The 19,065-nt window shown below is 44.2% G+C and overlaps 1 protein-coding gene across 1 annotated transcript in view; it reads right to left on the bottom strand.

Moving 5' to 3' along the window:
• Nucleotides 1-2,185: 2,185 nt before the first annotated feature.
• Nucleotides 2,186-19,065, bottom strand: part of KMT2A (lysine methyltransferase 2A) — a 52,235-nt gene continuing 35,355 nt past the window's right edge. The window contains exons 27-35 of the mRNA XM_050922144.1: nucleotides 17,120-17,197; nucleotides 9,383-9,447; nucleotides 8,253-8,423; nucleotides 7,530-7,604; nucleotides 6,057-6,231; nucleotides 5,469-5,576; nucleotides 4,864-4,947; nucleotides 4,318-4,447; nucleotides 2,186-3,139 (exon numbers count right to left, since the gene is read on the bottom strand). Coding sequence (XP_050778101.1) covers nucleotides 2,864-3,139; nucleotides 4,318-4,447; nucleotides 4,864-4,947; nucleotides 5,469-5,576; nucleotides 6,057-6,231; nucleotides 7,530-7,604; nucleotides 8,253-8,423; nucleotides 9,383-9,447; nucleotides 17,120-17,197 — 1,162 coding nt within the window. The 3' untranslated portion in view covers nucleotides 2,186-2,863. The remainder of the gene's footprint in view (nucleotides 3,140-4,317; nucleotides 4,448-4,863; nucleotides 4,948-5,468; nucleotides 5,577-6,056; nucleotides 6,232-7,529; nucleotides 7,605-8,252; nucleotides 8,424-9,382; nucleotides 9,448-17,119; nucleotides 17,198-19,065) is intronic.

The raw sequence follows: 19,065 nt of genomic DNA, 5'->3' as shown, positions 1-19,065 counted from the left end.
TCCACAGGCACAGATGAGAGGAGTGGGTGTACATTATAATTTTACTATTCAAAGGAAAAATTCATATGTTTCCAAGTGAGAGGCACTCGGGGCTGAGAAGTGCATTGGTGGGTACAAATCCTACACCTGTTCCTAACAATGATGGTGAACAAAGGCAGGGCTGGGGTTCTATTGCTTTGCTCAATTTCCACAGGAGCAAGTTTCTCTGGTTGAAGAGTTGAGAATTTTCCAAGATTGAAAACCCACTCTGGCTCTTGATCCAGTGAAGCTGCTTTAGAAGCACAGTAGTGAGTGACAGGAAGCTGGCTGTCCCTGCTACCAATCACAGTCCTGGGCAACAGTTCAAGTGATCTCTCCAGAGATGGAGGGACCACTCACTAGTAAGTATCCTGGCAGAATCAGTGAATTACTGGGGAGGACACATCTGCTCTGCAAGATTTAAGTGGAAAGAGCAAGGTGGAAAAATTTGTATTTCCTGCCATATTCCTAATTCTGAGCTCTGAACAAACTAATGAAAAAGTAAAGATAGCAATTATTACCCCCTCTTCTTCACCTTTCTATAAATGGAACAGTGGCATATGTCAAGGCAGAATCACGCCTCTTTCTGCCTAGCGGTAAGAAAACTGTACCAAAAACCGTTAACACAGACGCTCAAATAAAGTTCCAGTGAGTCAAACTCCTCCTGAGTTGGGTGATTGTTCCCCATGCCCTCTCCCTTGACAAATCAACATCATTAAGGTCCAGCCAAAGCTTCCAGGAAATAATTACTTAAGTCAACAAGGCAGAACAAGATTAAAAGTAAAATAAAAATAAAAGTATCCCTCTCTCTGGAGGAAGGATCAGACTATGTCCAGCCAGATATTTCCTATAACCATCCTATGAAAATAAACACAGATTATCTTAAATTAGGATAATACCACTGTTTAAAAATAGCCTTGTCATAAGTGCTTTTCCCTATGAAGTGCTTCTCATAGAAAAATATACAAAATATATTTACATTTATAAAACCTTAAATACTACACTGTAAACAGAACAGAGTAAAATCCAATCACTTAATTTAACAGGGTTGGGGCTTTTATTTTGTTTGGATCCAAAAGGTGGGGGGAATTATCTCGTTTGAAGCAGGACTAGTGTCATTCTGTTTTGCTTTTTAAATGGATTTACTATTTCACTCAGGTGGGTTTAACTGTGGCAGTTGCAAACAGGTTTCCTAAACACATTTTTAAATGCTACAAGGAGTATGTTCAGACTGTTAGTGTTTGGCCTTGCATGTCTACTGAGCCTTCATACTCCCCTTTTGGTACCTATTCCTATGTCTTACAAGGAAGATTGACGTAACCGTAACCTAGAAATGGATCTAGAGAGAGGGATGTGCTTAGAGAACTCACTCATTTGCCTGATTCATTTATCCTACTACATTATTTAAACCACCTGAGCAGAGCTTCTCCAGCTGAAATCTCAGCAAATTGCCCTTGCTAGTTTCTGTTTGGGAATACTGGCTGGCTAATAGAACTGCTCTCCATTTCTGACAGTTGCAGGTCCTGCTACTCCGCTCATGGATTTCCATTGCTTGGACAGGCTCAGAGGCAGGGAGGCACATCTCTATGTGGCTGGAAAACCCTTCAGCTCCCGAGACCAAAGAAGAGTGACCATTTCTGATGGCAGAAACATGGGAGAAGAGTTGTTTCTACTCTACAAAGGACTTAATTACTGAAACAAGGCCTTTGCTACCAAGGATTTCCACTTTGGGCTGAAAAAGCAGCAAAGAATCCTGTGGCACCTTATAGACTAACAGACGTTTTGGAGCATGAGCTTTCGTGGGTGAATACCCACTTCCTCAGATGACATGCATCTGAGGAAGTGGGTATTCACCCATGAAAGCTCATGCTCCAAAACGTCTGTTAGTCTATAAGGTGCCACAGGATTCTTTGCTGCTTTTACAGATCCAGACTAACACGGCTACCCCTCTGATACTTGCCACTTTGGGGTGTAAATCCTGAAGAGTGAATCACTGTAATCAGTTCGCATAAACCCAACACAGCCCCTTCCTTTACTAAAGATAGCCAGGAATTCTCTTATACAAAAACAGGAATTTCAGAGGAAAATGCTACTGAAACCCTTTTCGGTTCACTTGCAGGGTGCTGTAGGTTACCCTAGCCTTATTTACTCTTCCCAGGCTCCAACCAAGAGAAATGCACTGGGCCACCTACGGCTGCTCTAAGAAATTTGAGAAGACCCAGCCTGCTCACAAATAGTGTTTTGGAAATGCATGGTGGAAGGAACCAGACACTCAGAACGTCCTTCACTGAGCTGGCTGATGGGATACAGTCTCTCTCCTGAAGAAAAGCTCAGTCAAGTACTGGGCTTTTTTAAGTTATGACACCGCAAGCGAAGGAAAGTGAAAACCCCACATTGCCATTCCTGGCAAAGCTGGTCACGGAGTCCTGACAGACCAGAAACAACAAAGGAGGACAAAATCTGAGGCATCGACCCATATATGGGTTTTGGTCTGTTTTGCCTCATCCATCCACCCTTCCCCTCTCCCGCTCACTATCCCACAATGACAGACAAATACTGGAGAGGGAGAAAAAAAGGGGGGGGGGGCAGTGGAAAAAGTATAACAATCATATTGAGGATCTTCTCTGATCGTCCGTGTCTTTCACAAGGATAAGTGTGCGCATGTGAGACATGAAGATGTGGACTCCGACGGAGAAGCGCAGCCATCACTTACGTCCCTGAGCCCCAGTCAATCTTCATTTCTGTCTCTGTCATCCCCTCTTCCTCCCCAATGGCGGGAAGGAAATGCATTGTAACTTTGGTTTGCCCCAGGCCATTCAGGGCTCACTCACAGCTCATAAAAGTTTTAGTTTAAGAATTTCCTGCACTTCTTGGCGCCACAGTTACAAGGCAGTTTGTTGCTGGCGTCTTCAATGGGGAATTTGTAGTCATAAGTGAGCTCCTCCCCACGGTAGATTTTGCGCATGGCGAAGATGACGATGTGTTTCTGGCCATCAATGTTGATTACACGGGAGTAACAGTTGGGCTCACATGAGTGGTTGATGAAGCGGGCTGCATTTCCATGCATAGTGGCATCTACCACTTCAGAGTCATCAATGCGGAACATGTAGCAGCCAATCCCCTGGACATGGAGGAAAGAAAACCATTTAGAGTTTAGGGAAGGCAAGAGTTCCTCTCCCCTGCCTGGAGTTTCAGGAGATTGTTTATTACCATAACTAACAAGAGAAATCAAAATGTAGTCAGCGTGGAACCATGATCTCTTTAGAATCCTGCAGCCATTCTTCAGTTATAAGGTACTTGCTTGAGCCACTTTATCCTCAGACCCTTTGAATCCGAAGTGCTGATGCAGGGTTCAATTATTTCCTAAGCCCTTGGAGGAAGCAAAGGAAGTGCTGCTAGAGCTCTAGTCAATGCTGGAAAAACTGGGAAGTCTAGAACCCCAAACTACAGAGTTCAGGTGCAATTTTCATGCCTATTGAAGTTTGCACTATACATTTACTTGACTCCCTTTAACCCACCCTTGCAACCCCCCAGACCAAGTCTGGCCAGGATCAGGGCCCATTCTCTACAAACTGCTGCTGGAGGTCATAATGCTGCATTGCAACTGGACTTTAAAACTAGTGACTTCACCACAAACATGTTTTGGCTCTGTCCGAAAATACTTGGGACGTCACAAATGTGAAACTTCTCCTCTTTTTCATCATTATTTTCAGTTCAACATTATTCTGCAAATGTCTACGTCAATACAAACAGAAGAGAGTCTTCAAGAAGAAATTGCTGATATGTCTAGGAGAAGTTGCCAACAATAGGCATTTAATTCAGGCCTTCTCCAAAGCAAACACACATCACAATGTAAAATCTGTTTTAAAATCTACAATTTACGTTGTCAGATGAATTATCTAGTGGTTTGAGCACAGGAATGGCAGCCAGACACTCTTCTGTTCTCATCTTGGCTCTGACACCAATTCCCTCTCTGAACTGGGGCAAACAGCTTAGCTCCTCTGCCTTCGTTTCCCCAGCTATACTCCTTACCCCACAGAAGGCTGTGAGGATCAGCTGTCTGTACAGTACACTGAAGATTAGGAGTACTATGTAAGTGCTAATATTTTATAGGACTCCACACATTAGGGCATATATTTTTTCCATAGTTACACAGTGTTTCAGTTCATAACCCCTGTGAAAGACAAATTATCAGTTTGCTTTTGGGAATGGTCCCTTCAGCTCGCCAACCAGAGAAAAGTGCTGTGAATGGGTTTAATTGTGCCTTTTACAAATGCTGATGAAAGCCACAGAACTCACCTTGCTGTCATAGTACTTCTCTCGTTTGTCAGTGAGGATGGAGCGAATGACATTGCCTGAATATTCAATCACCATCTCACCTGCATCTATGTTCCTTCTGCAGAATAGGCCCCGGCCATGGATGGGAGACCTAGTAAAAGGAAACAAGGTAAGAGAATATATCAACCAATGCAACTGGACCACACTGTATTAACTGAAGATCAGAAAAGCTTAGCACACAGGCTAACTCTTCATCAAAGGGACGAAGGGTTTGACTCTCCTCACTGTGTTTTTATCATATGCAAGTAACCTACACATTTTTAGCTTCCCTTCCCACCCCAAAAACAAATGGCTGAGCTATCACCAAGGTGAGCTGGCAGGAATAAGTGGTTTGTACTGAGGATCAGCTTTTTAAAGATTTGACCTGAAAACAAGGAAAGGGAAGAGATGAAAGGAGAGAGAGAGAACTCTTTCCCTTCAACATTCCAGTCGGACTTTGGAAAGGGTTTTCAATTTTTAATCTCCTTCTGCCCTAGACAGAGTTAAAGCACCAGAGTAAAACCATACCTGTAGACACCAACTGCCTCCTTGGAGGTCTTCTTCAAGTGTCGGAATCGCATGGGCATTGGCAGATCCATACTAGTTGCCCTCCTAGAACAAAGAGACACTGCTAAGTGATCACCTTTATTCGAGAGCCCATGCCACGCATTACTCGGTATAGTTTCACAAATATTAACATTTAGTCACTGTGACACTGCAGCCCAATGCCCACTGAGAAAGCAACCAAGATTAATACAGTGTATTTTTCTATAAATCTTATATTATAAAGCTGTTCTTAATTCAACCTCAGATCTCAGACAAACTCCTTACTGCTAACCAGCTCTCCTCTTGTGCACATTCAATATAAGTAAACTTTTTTGCCTTATTCTCCCAGAATTCTGATCAGAACATCCTGCAGTAGCATGAAAACAGATTAGAGAGGGGCTGGCCACGTTCAGTAGCCAGTTCCCCTGCTAATGCAGGATTGTCCTCTACAATCTATTTTCTACTGTTTTGTACATTTAAAGTTGCAGCACCACACCTCCAGGTGCAATAGACAAGACCAAAATATTTGGCTTTTCTTCTTAGTACCCTCCCCTTTTCCTTGCTGGAGACAAAATCCAGTTGCGTACCGAGCAGACTTCAGCTGCACTTCCTCCTCTTCCTCATCATTGGGGTTGTATTCTGGTGGCTGTCGATGTTTAGAAGCCAGGAAATTGAACATATCAAATGCTGACTTCCTGGAGGGCAAAGAACGTGTATATTACTGGCAAAGTTAGTTTTCAACAATATCTTGGCTGCTGCAAGGGCTATGTGCGTCTGCTACTCTATCACTTTTCTGGCCTAACTTTCATTTCCTTCTCAGTGATTCATACTCACTTCAGGTGCTGATCAAAGCTCTGTAAGGCAGCAACATCAAATAAACATAATCTTTAGGACTGTGAATGGAAGTGGTAAAATGAGCGGTCTTATTAATTTCCATTTCCTACTGCTTGGCAAAGCTAAGAGCAACAGAAGTACTAGAGCTGCATGCAGGCTCAGGAATATACAGGCCATCAGTTTACATCTGGAAGATACCATTAAACCTATAATCTTATTTTTAGTTTAAAGCTTAAATTTTGTAGAACTTTACAGTTTATGCCCCCTCACTTGCCAGGGAAAGTCTCTTACTCTGGATAGTAGACTGGTCAAGTCCCGCCCATCAGAAAGCTTACACTTACCTGAGGTGGACTTCAGCCCGAGCAGAGCCATGTGGATTCAGCGGGGGATCATTGGTCTCCTCTGGTTTGTGGAACCTAAATTTGTAATTGTGGCAATGCTTCGCTCCATAAAGCTGCTCAATCAGGAACACAACAGCATCATGGAGAATCCCCAGCATCCTCAAACCATTCACACCTAGAACAAGGACAAAAGGAAAGGGTAAGAACCCATGAGTCAGTGAAGACCGGCAGCCTGGAAAATAAACCGGCCCATTAGCAACCAGTGGAAGCTCCTGCCAGATCCCATCTAGGACAGTGGCGTTTAGACAGTGATTAAGTTGAGCAGAATGCGAACTCCTATAGCAGGCGTATAAACTATGCCTAACTAATAAAACCCCCACACTGGAGCTTATAGGGTAACTCTGGGCATTCCACTTGTATGCTATGCAGTCACATTAGTGCTTCATAGACTCTAAGGTCAGACGGGCCTATTCTGATAATCTAGTCTGACCTCCTGCACACGCAGGCCACAGACCCTCACTCACCCACTCTTATAATAGACCCCTAACTTCTGGCTGAGTTACTGAAGCCCTCAAATCATGGTTTAAAGACTTCAAGTTACAGAAAATCCAACACTTACACTAGTTTAAACCTCCAAGTGACCAGTGCTCCACGCTGCAGAGGAAGGCGAAAACCCCCCAGGATCTCTGCCAATCTGACCCGGGGGAAATTCCTTCCTGATCCTAAATATGTGGATCATATAGACCCTGAGCATGTGGGCAAGATCCACCCGCCAGTCACCTGGAAAGAATTCTCTGGAGTAACTCACAGCCCTCCCCCTCTAGTGTCCCATCACTGGCCGTGGGAGGTATTTGACGCTAGCATCATAGCTAGATCGGCTACATGCCATTGTAGGCAGTCTGACCTGAAGCGAGGAGATTTCTGTTCATACCATGTTGTTAAACAACTTCATGGCAGAACTCCAGGACACATCTAAACTAGTGCTATTTGTGCCACTAACACAGAATAAAAAGGTCAAATAGGCTCAGGTGGCCCGCCACCATACATTAAGAGAAGTAGCATAATTTTCTTATTTGAAAAAGTAGCAAGATTGCCTAAGCTTTGTACAATAAAAGCCCAACATTTCACAGCAAATGCAGCTTGCTCAGTGATCAAACACAAACCCTGACACAAAGTAACGCATCAGGTAATAAGAGAGAAAATCACTGGCTGGATCATTCTCATATAAAAGTTACTGTTGCTGCAATATTGGAGCTTTTGATTTATGCAAACCTTGAGGAGTTCTGCCCTGCTTACATCAAAATATTTACTGCCGAAAATGTTTCTCCTTTAAAGAAGTGAGCTGTCTATAAGCAATTGACCTTTTTCTTCTGAAGATTCTACTCGTTTGACAATTTCCTCATGACATTGGTTTATCTGCTCTTAAAATACACTTGCTGGCAAAAAGGAAACCACCTCAGTGCTTGGTATTACCTGCAAATGATAGCTGCTTCAGACGGGCATTGGAACGAGCTTCTTGAACTTTATCAGTCAGTGATTTCCAGGCATCTGGGATTAGGAAATGGAAGACAAAACAATAAAACAAGCTTTGCATCTGTCGGACATCAGGAGTAACTGGAACAGCTGCTCAGTACGTCTCTTGATTGTCTTCTCATTCAGCGAGGTCTGCAGTAATGCAACCAAGTCCAGAGGGTGTGTGTGTATGCGTATGCACACAGCACCTACCAGTATCTAGCAAAACACTTATGTGGCACAGTGCGACTAAGCCATGTGGCAAATATAAAGAGAAGTGCCCTAAACTCATCACTTCTCCTGTAGTTATACAGTTTTCACCCTCTCCAAAAAAACTTATTGGTGCACAGGCAAATAAGTTGCTTTAGCAATTACATTTGAAATTAAATTTAGATGACCTAATGCTTGGTCTGTGTTAATTATCTGTTTTGTCCCAGCACTCCTTTATATACCAACAACACTGTTGGGCAGTGGATTCAAAACAAAGTCGGCCAGTGCAGACATTTAACACAAACTTGGCACTCTGGCATAGGATTTTGTTCCAAAGCTTTATGTCTAAGAGATGACAAGTCTATTCTGAAGAAGCCTGATAGAGAGAGCACAATTTCTCAAAAAGCATCTTTTGTTTTTAACCTCTGGGAACAAAGCTCAGAGGAAGCTGCAAACAGAAATCATTGTCCTCACCTTCAATACTTTCTGCACAGATCTGAAACCCATCATCACTTGAGATCTCGAACACTAGTCCTTTCTTTGGCTTCTTCTCACCAAGGCTTTCTTTCCTCTTCTGTTCTTGCTGCAGCCAACACATGAGTGGGGAGCTGAAAGTGCCTTCCTCCTCCTCAGGAGCTTTGGATCCTGGAAGACAGACAGACTGACCAATATGAAGATACACCTGGGCAGAATGAAGCTTTATTGTACCTCCCACCACCAAACAAACAGATACCTAATGGTGAAAAGTATTTGTCCCTGATTTGAACAATGTACGATTATTTCTAAGAAGCCATCAAAACTTAAGTATCATTCTTAGTAGGAGGTGTCTCCCTTATCAGTGTGCCTGGGTTACTCCCTAGTTTTGAGATCCTTTTCATGCAAATCAACTCCTGGTTGCTTCAGAGGTTAATACAACCTGTAGGATCTGTGAGGCAATTTAACATCTAACTCGGCATGGAGAACAGCACACACTCTAGTAATCAGCTGTACAGTTTCAGCAGAATCCATGTCCACATGCAGGCATGTGGACTCAGCCAGAACAATTCTGCTAATGATATTAAGTGACTTGTTCAAGTTCCACAATAATGGACTACCTACTGAACCGCCTGCCATCCCCAGTGGCAATGGGAATTATAAAATGGGAAAACAAAGACAGGTCTCTCCGAGAACCATACTCTAGGGGAGCTACTACAGGAATATCAATTTTGGTGACGATGAACAGAAAGAAAACTGCAGTTAATGGGACAACAGCTTTACCACCACAATTTTAATTCTGTTCTCTGTATATGGGCATTCTAAAGTCTGGAGCTCTCACTTCCTAATCAAGAACTGAGGTCCTCAGCATTGATTTTACATCCATTTAGAAAGTGAAAGCCAGATTACACCGCAACATGAGAACATAAAAATCAAAGTTGCAAGTTTCTGCAACTACAACCACACATGCAATTCATATTACTGTGACTGGAACATAACTCCCTCCAAAACTAGCAGAAAACAATACACTGGCTACTGAGAGTTCTTTAAAGCAGTCAAACATGAAAGTGACTACATAGTTCAACACCAAAGACTGCCAAGAAACTGAATTTTTGGAAGACGTGACATACCTGTATTTTCTTGCTCATTTGCTGTGTTCTGCACTGACTGTGGCTCTGTAAGAACTGCCATTTGCCTTGGGGAAAAGGGAAAAAAATGAAATATTATGCTTGGCAATAAACCACCCCACAGAAGGCAACTCCTGTTTTTTTTCTATGGCTGAGCCATCTAACCAGTTGGGGTTGTTTGTTTTTCACAGAGACAATGTCAACTTGAATATTTTTACATTGATTAAATATAAAAAATTCTAGTTTCTAATAGGGCACAGTTTAAATAATACTCTCATTCCAAATATGTTTATACGAGTTTTTCAGTTCTCCAGTAGCTGTTTATAAGGATCCTTTCAGAAAGGGAGAAACTGACTGTGCTAGAGAACAGTGAACCTGCATGCCTGTGACCAAAAGCACCTCCGTACTCACACCCTGCACATTACTGCAATCATCTCTGTACAAAATATGCCTTGAAAGTTATATTGGAAAACTAATAACTCAATGGTCAATAATGTCATGGTGAAATGTATGTAATCCATAAATCACAAACCCCACAGCCCTAACTAGACAAAAGTTGATTGCACCCCAGAACTTCACAATGCCTTATACTGACAGACTTAAGGAGCTCAGAGGCAAGGTTAAGAAGTGACTTGATTACAGTCTATAAGTATCCACGAGGAATAAATACTCAATAATGGGATCTTCCATCTAGGAGAGAAAGGTCTAACACAAGCCAACGTCTGGAAGCTGAAGGTAGACAAATTCAGACTGGAAATAAGGCGTACATTTTTAACAGTGAGAGTAAATAACAATTGGAACAATTTAGCAGGGGTCATGGTAGATTCTCCATCATTGAGAATTTTTAAATCAAGATTGGACTTCCTTAAAAAAAAAAAAAAATCTGCTCTAGGACTTATTTTGGGGGCGTTCTATGGCCTGTATTATATAGGAGGTCACACAGTGGTTTCTTCGGGTCTTGAAATCTACGGGCTTGTTTACATTACAAGCTGTGCTGCTAAAAGTCTTGCAGTGTAGCCGCTGTTTGTCAGCTCTCCTGCCGACAAAAAACTTCCACCCCCAATGAGCGGCAGTTGCGTTGTTGGCAGGAGAGCACACCTACCGACTGTGTGCTGTTCACACCGGCACTTGTCACGGCAAAATTTCTGTCTTTTGGCGGCGGGGGGGGCAGGGAGAGGAGGAGATGTTAACACCTCTGAAAGACAAAACTTTTGTCGTTCAATTGCCAGTGTAAATATAGCCTATGAATCCATGCACAAAGAATACAAGCTGGAAAAGGAAAAAAAAACAACTAGTTTTTAGATTATTTCAGTATAGAAATCTTACTGTTACCTGTAACTATAGTAGGTACAAGGGTCCAGATTCACCCTTGAATAATTTCAGCTTTATGCTGTTGTAACGCTTAGCATGCATTCACACTACAGAATTAACTTGTGTGATCCACCCTCAAGTTACTTCCTTCGTGGCTGCATTTCACAAAGAAGAGTGGTTTCACTAGAGAACATCAGCCAAGCTTGGGGGAGCAGAAAGGCTATCGTGACCTTTATCCACACTGGCACTTTACTCACTTCTGTGAAGCACTAAGACTTCCTGGGATACATCCCATGGATCATAGCACCACCGTGCAACTCTATGTTTTTGGTGTCTGGAGAGAGAACCTATCCTGGGCAGAAATGGTATAAACCTGACAACTCATTAAAGTAAATCAGTTCCGGCTTGGAGCACTCAACATTTCTGTCCATTACCTTCATTCCAACTTGGAAGCAAGGCACGGATCCAACTCAGAAAAAACAATCTATAGCAAGTGTTGGTACTAGTACAACTCTCATTTTGGAAGGAGAAAGAAACAGGGGATATGGCATGGGGGGTGGGGGGAGGCAGGCAGCAGCTTGTCACCGTGCAGAAGTGATGGTATGCTTTCTTAAGGAGAGCAAAAAGCTACATGAAGAGCTGGAAAATAGGAGACAGTTGATTGGCGGTTCTGGATCAGGCCCTTAAGCACTGAGTGATGAGACTACATCACCAAGCAGCCATGAGACCACTAAGAGTGGGCCACACTCCCAGAGTTGTGCGAGAAGCTCCATCCAAGCAACTGGCAGTATGTTGAGACAATGTCTTCCTGGAGGCCATTCTAAAAAAAAATTATGCCGAAGATAGATCAGTGCAGTTGCTGGTCCTGGCAGCTGAGTGTGACTGTGGAGAACTGAAGGTTCAGCAAGCCTAGATGTAGTGGCATAGGACTTCTGGTCAGGAAACAGGAAACAGATAGCAAGAAAAGGCCATATGGTAGTAGCCACAAAGGATTGTGGGTGAGTATAGGAGGACTAATGACCCTCATAGGGTTGCCCACTTTCTATTTGCAGAAAACCAAACACTCTTGCCCAGCCCCCATTGTCTCCGAGGCCTTGCCCCCTGCTCACTCCATCCCCCTGACATCAGTCTGTCGCTTGCTCTCTCCCATCCTCGCTCATTTTCGCCAGGTTGGAGGCTCGAGTGCAAGAGGGGGTGACGGCTCTGGCTGCAGGTTCTGTGGTGGGGACAGAGATGAGGGTATGGGGTGCTGGAGAAGCTCCAGGGTGGGGCGCAGGGCGGGGTGAGGGCTCCGCCTGGGGGTGTGGCTCTGGGGTGGAGCCAGGGATGAGGGATTTGGAGTGTAGGAGGGGACTCCTGGCTGGGGGTGTGAGAGGGTTAAGGACTCTGGCTGGAGGTGCAGGCTCCGGAGTGGGGTCAGGATTTGGGGTGCAGGAGGGGTCTCAGGGCTGGGGCACAGGATTGGGGCGCAGGAGCGGGTGTGGGCTCTGGGTGGCGCTTACCTCAGGTGGTTCCCGGGAAGCAGCGACATCTCCCTCCAGCTCCTAGGTGGAAGCGTGACCACGGCTCTGCGTGTTGCCCACATGCGCTGCCCCCTCAGCTCCCATTGGCCGTGGTTCCTGGCCAATGAGAGCTGATGAGCTGGCGCTGCAGGAGGGAGCAGCACTCAGAACCCCCCATGGCTGTCCCTCCACCTAGGACCCAGGAGGAGATGCCAGCAGCTTCCTGGAAGTCACATGGATCCGGTTAGCCTGCCTGCACCGCCAACAGGACTTTGGTGGCTCTAGTCAGCAGTGCTGACCAGGCCGTTAAGCGTCCCTTTTTGACAGGGCATTCCAGTCGAAAACCAGACACCTGGCAATCCTAGGCTCTCAACTGTCATGCTATGACATTGGCCTATGGCCACATTATAGATAGGTGGAGTTAGTAGTTCTTGAGGGAAGCTCAAGGTCTGTCCTATTACCCCATCATGACAGCTTACTTGTTTTACGGTTTAACCACACACAGGTCATCATGGACGACATGAGATGCACTGTCCTAAGGATGGGGGTTCCACGACCACCATTCCCAAGAGGAGGCAGCAGGTGGTGGTGGTGGTAGTAGGGAACTTCCTCCTAAGGGGGACTGGGTCATCTATCTGCCGTCCTAACTGGGAAAACCAAGAAGTGTGCTGCTTGCCAGGAACTAGAATTCACGATGTAATGGAGAAACTGATAAGACTCATCAAGCCCTCGGATTGCTACCCCTTCATGCTTCTCCATGTGGGCACCAATGATACTGCCAAGAATGACCGTGAGTGGATCACTGCAGACTACGTGGCTCTGGGAAGAAGGATAAAGGACTTTGAGGCGCAAGTGGTGTTCTCATCCATCCTCCCTGTGGAAGGAAAAGGCCCAGGTAGAGACCATTGAATCATGGAAGTCAACGAATGGCTACGCAGGTGGTGTCAGAGAGGCGGCTTTGGATTCTCTGACCATGGGATGGTGTTCCGAGAAGGAGGAGTGCAAGGCAGAGAGGGGCTCCACCTAACAAAGAGAGAGAAGAGCATCTTTGCTAGCAGGCTGGCTAACCTAGTGAGGAGGGCTTTAAACTAGGTTCACTGGGGGAAGGAGACCAAAGCCCTGAGGTAAGCGGGGAAGTGGGATACCAGGAGGAAGCACAAGCAGGAAAGCACAAGGAGAGGACTCCTGCCTCATACTGAGAAAGCAGGATGCCTGGGAAACAAGCAGAGAGAACTGGAAATCCTGGCACAGTTAAGGAATTATGATGTGATTGAAATAACAGAGACTTGGTGGGATAACTCACATGACTGGAGTACTGTCATGGATGGATATAAACTGTTCAGGAAGGACGGGCAGGGCAGAAAAGGTGAGGGAGTTGCATTATATGTAAGAGAGCAGTCTGACTGCTCAGAGCTCAGGTATGAAACTGCAGAAAAACCTGAGAGTCTCTGGATTAAGTTTAGACATGTGAGCAACAAGGCTGATGTCGTGGTGGGAGTCTGCTACAGACCACCAGACGAGGAGGATGAGGCAGACGTGGCTTTCTTCAGGCAACTAACAGAAGTTACTAGATCACAGGCCCTGGTTCTCATGGGGGACTTCAATCACCCCGATATCTGCTGGGAGAGCAATATGGCGGTGCACAGACACTTCAGGAAGTTTTTCTAAAGCATAGGGGACAATTTCCCGGTGCAAGTGCTGGAGGAACCAACTAGGGGCAGAGCTTCTCACAAACAGGGATGAATTAGTAGGGGAAGCTAAAGTGCATGGGAACCTGGGAGGCAGTGACCGTGAGATGGTCAAGTTCAGGATCCTGACACAAGGAAGAAAGGAGAGCAGCAGAATACGGACCCTGAACTTCAGAAAAGCAGACTCTGACTCCCTAAGGAAACTGATGGGCAGGATCCCCTGGGAGAATAACATGAGGGGGAAAGGAGTCCAGGAGAGCTGGCTGTATTTGAAAGAATCCCTATTGAGGCAGCAGGAACAAACCATCCCGATGTGTAGAAAGAATAGTAAATATGGCAGGACACCAGCTTGGCTTAACAGTGAAATCCTTGCTGATCTTAAACTCAAAAAAGCAGCTTACAAGATGTGGAAAATTGGACAAATGATCAGGGAGGAGTATAAAAATATTGCCCAGGCATGCAGGAGTGAAATCAGGAAGGCCAAATCACACTTGGAGTTGCTGCTAGCAAGGGACGTTAAGAGTAACAAGAAGGGGTTCTGCAGGTACATTAGCAACAAGGTGGTGGTCAGGGAAAGTGCGGGCCCCTTACTGAATGAGGGAGGCAACCTAGTGACAGAGAATGTGGAAAAAGCTAATATACTCGATGCTTTTTTCACCTCTGTCTTCACGAACAAGGTCAGCTCCCACACTACTGCAGTGTGCAGCACAGTATGGGGAGGTGGTGACCAGCCCTCTGTGGAGAAAGTAGTAAGTGGTTTGGGACTATTTAGAAAAGCTGGACGAGCACAAGTCCATGGGGCCGGATGCACTGCATCCAAGGGTGCCAAAGGAGTTGGCAGATGTGATTGCAGAGCCATTGGCCATTATCTTTGAAAACTCATGGCAATCGGGCAAAGTCCCGGATGACTGGAAAAAGCCTAACGTAGTGCCCATCTTTAAAAAAGGGAAGGAGGATGATCTGGGGAACTACAGGCTGGTCAGCCTCACCTCAGCCCCTGGAAAAATCATGGAGCAGGTCCTCAAGGAATCCATTTTGAAGCACTTCGAGGAGAGGAAAGTGATCAGGAACAGTCAGCATAGATTCACCAAGGGTAAGTCACACCTGACTAACCTAATTGCCTTCTATGAAGAGATAACTGGGTCTGTGGATGAGGGGAAAGCAGTGGACATGATGTTCTTTGACTTTAGCAAAGCTTTTGATACGATCTCCCACAGAATTCTTGCCAGCAAGTTAAAGTAGTATGGGCTGAATGATTGGACTATAAGGTGGAGAGAAAGCTGGCTAGATCGTCGGGCTCAACAGGTAATCATCAATGGCTCGACGTCTAGTTGGCAGCCGGTATCAAGTGGAGTGCCCCAAGGGTCGGTCCTGGGACTGGTTTTGTTCAATATCTTCATTAACTAGCCAGAGAATGGTGTGTACTGCACCCTCAGCAAGTTTGCAGATGACACTAAACTGGGAGGAGTGAGATCCGCTGGAGGGTAGAGATAGGATACAGAAGGATCTAGACAAATTAGAGAATTGGGCCAAAAGTAATCCGATGAGTTTCAACAAGGACACGTGCAAAGTCCTGCACTTACGATGGAAGAATCCCATGCACTGCTACAGACTAAGGACCGAGCGGTGAGGCAGCAGTTCTGCAGAAAAGGACCTAGGGGTTCCAGTGGATGAGAAGCTGGATACGAGTCAACAGTCCACCTTTGTTGCCAAGAAGGCTAATGGCATTTTGGGCTGTATTAGTAGGAGCATTGCCAGCAGATTGAGGGACATGATCGTTCCCCTCTATTCGGCATTGGTGAGGCCTCACCTGGGGTACTGTGTCCAGTTTTGGGCCCCACACTATAAGCAGAATGTGGAGGAACTAGAAAAAGGGTCCTGCGGAGGGCAACAAAAATGATTAGGGACTAGAGCACATAATTGATGACGAGAGGCCGAGGAAACTGGGATTATTTAGTCTGCAGAAGAGAAGGAGGAGGGATTGGATAGCTGCTTTCAACTACCCAAAAGGGGTTCCAAAGAGGATGAATCTAGACTGTTCTCAGTGGTACCAGATGACAGAACAAGGAGTAATGGTCTCAAGTTGCAGTGCGGGAGGTTTAGGTTGGATATTAGGATAAACTTTTTCACTAGCAGGGTGGTGAAGCGCTGGAATGGGTTACCTAGGGAGGTGGTGGAATCTCCTTCCTTAGAGATTTTTAAGGTCAGGCTTCACAAAGCCCTGCTGGGATGATTTAGTCAGGGATTGGTCCTGCTTTGAGCAGGGGGTTGGACTAGATGACCTCCTGAGGTCCCTTCCAACCCTGATATTCTATGATCACGAGTGACAGGTGGGTGGGGGTGTGTTTCTGTGGGTGTACATAAGGGGTTTGAGGTAATACGAACACCTGGAGCTATCCCTCAGGCTAACTTGCGAGTGAAGACAACCCCTTATGCTGATTTAAATCTGGAATAGCAGCAGCAGTTAATCAGGCCCCAAAGTTTTCAGATAGAAATATGGCTTTCAACTTGACAGTGTCCGCTTAAGTAGATCTATTTTTGAAGATTAGTACTGTTCTTTAATAGTGCAGTTTAAGTGTCTTCCTTTAAGACTCAATTACTACCAGGAAACTGACAACTATCAAACCTTTCCACTAAAGAACTGAGCATAGATTTTTAAAAAGAGGTAGTCAATCTCCAGGGGAAACAGTCCCCCAACAAAATCCATCACAAACTGGCCCCTGGATGGCAGTCTGACACTCATCTCTAGAAAGAAGCAAAGCAACAAACTGAAGAAAACTGGCTGCCTAGGGAAAGCTTGCACTACTGTATCCATTCTGTGGGTACAGGATTTTGACCTGTAGGGCTACTAATCTAGTAGCTCTTACCAGCCCTAAAAAAAATAAAAAAATTTACAAACAAGCCACAAATATGCAACTATTTCCACGCATTTACTCTTGAATCAAGTATTCTGAAACCATCTGGTTTCAACTGAAAATGAAAATATTCTTATAGATTAACATTTATTTCTGTGACATGTACCACTGTGGCAAGTGCTCTGATTATGTTATTACGATGAATTTTGTTCTACTAGATTAAACAAGGATTTAATATTGTGGCTGACAAGTGACATACATTTCAGACTGAAAGCTACCGGGGTATTTTAATACAAGGAAGGAAGAACAGAGTTTTATTTTGTTTATAAGGTACTGAATATAAACCTGCAACACCTGATGGGGAAGGTTTGTTTTAATACTTACCCTGCAGGCTGCCCAGATGGCTTTTGTGGTAGCTGATCTATACTTGTATCATAAATGTCTGCCTTCATTGCGGGAGTCCTGGAACAGAAAGATTTGGAATAATTCAGAAGACTGTACAAATAAGAATTTACTGTGACCAAGAATTAATGGGACTGCCATAAGTGATTCAGCATTTCAGCAAACTACTAAAATAGGAACAAATGCTACTGTGAAGCCAGAGGACAGAAAGTAGATCAAATTGCTAGTGCTTTAGGTCAGATTCAAGACTTGCACTTCAAAGGAATGGAATACTCTAGGATCTTTACAAGGATGTTTCTGCATAACCATAAGCATGGAGCCACGGGGACACTCCATAAAAAATGGTATGCTGGGGAAAAAAATAGCCTAGAATATTTACAAATAGAAGACCAATTATGTCTAAAAGATTGTGGATCAATTGCTTTTCAAAACAGACTTACCAGTACTGAATTAAAAAACATCAAGGAACCGTAGAACTGAATCATATGACTCAACTAACCAGAGTAAAAGGTCAAGGGACCCACCCAGTACTTTTGGGCAGGTCCCTTGCCCTCCAGGAACTGCAGTGGATTGCTGGGTTGCCCTTGGTCAAATCCCTTATCATATGGACTGCTGGCAATGTTACACAGCGAGGACATTTGGAGGACTTTCTGAATAAAAACGTTACGTGTCACTTTCAGCACCCAGGTCCACAGTCCTTATTCTCCCTTCTTCCTACAGATTTGCACCTCAAGTAAAATCACCAAGACAAATGCTACTTCAGTTCAAAGGCTGGAAAGAAATTGCCATACAGTGAGACACTTGAGTCCAATCTGTTTAGCTTATCAAAACAAATCAAAGAATGATATAAATGTAAGACTGGAAAGGACCCAAGAAGATTGAGAGTTGACCTGATTACAGTGTATAAGTATTTCACTGAGAGAATATACCAAGTACTGAACTACTCTTTAAAATAGTTTACATTCTATAAACTGATGTTAACTGGCAGTTGTGAAAACATCCCAGAGGTTTGCTGGCAAAGTCATATGCTGTTCCCAAAGACCAAGAACCATTGGCTGGAAGTTAACACCAGACAAATTCAAGTTAGAAAACAAACATTTAAAAAGTGGGGGCATTTAACCATCGGAACAAGCTACCAAGGAAAGTGGTAAACTCTCTTCAAATGCAGACTGACTGACTAAAACATCTTCATGAAAAGCAAAACACAAGCTATTGGGCTCAGTACAGGAGAAATGGGGTGAAATTCTTTGGCCTGTAATATATATAGATCTGACTAAATTATCAAATTATCCCTTCTGGCTTAAAATTCCATAAACATTCCCTATAACATGTGAGTCCTCTTTCCAAAGGAAAGAGAAAACTCTGCTGCATGATGAAAATGCAGTGTGATTACTGACATTAACTAGCATACCGCTTTAATCCTTTCATTAAACAACTAAAAAGATATCTATCTAAGGCTCCAGAAGCATTTACAGACAATTAACCATATAATTAAATCTCTGCAGCGTTAACATGCTATTAACAACATTTAACAGAGAGTATTCTGCTCCTGTGACATTTTAAAATCGTACCATGGCGTTCAAGAAAGAAGAGAAACGAGAGGGCAAAATATAGGGCAGAATGAATTCAAAACAATTTACGAACTGTAAGTAGGGATACCACTTCCCTAGCCACTAAAATATAGACATTTCTAAAAGTGAAAGAGGACACTTGTTTTCCAGCACACAGCACCACCACACAACAATCAAGGTGTGCAGAATCCCATTGCCACGTGAAATAGCAGGGTTACTTGGGAAGGCAGATTGTAATAATCCAATTAGAAATTTGACTAGGATGTTAGGACTAACTCTCCTCCTGCAAGAAGTACCATGGGATCTTCAAATGACAACAACTGGTCAGAGGCTCAGTTTTAAGTTCTACCTAAAAAG

The sequence above is a fragment of the Gopherus flavomarginatus genome, chromosome 13 (assembly GCF_025201925.1).
Source record: "Gopherus flavomarginatus isolate rGopFla2 chromosome 13, rGopFla2.mat.asm, whole genome shotgun sequence".
Lineage (NCBI taxonomy): Eukaryota > Metazoa > Chordata > Testudines > Testudinidae > Gopherus > Gopherus flavomarginatus.
The sequence above is the reverse complement of the archived record's forward strand: the minus strand, read 5'-3'. Positions and strand labels throughout refer to the sequence as shown.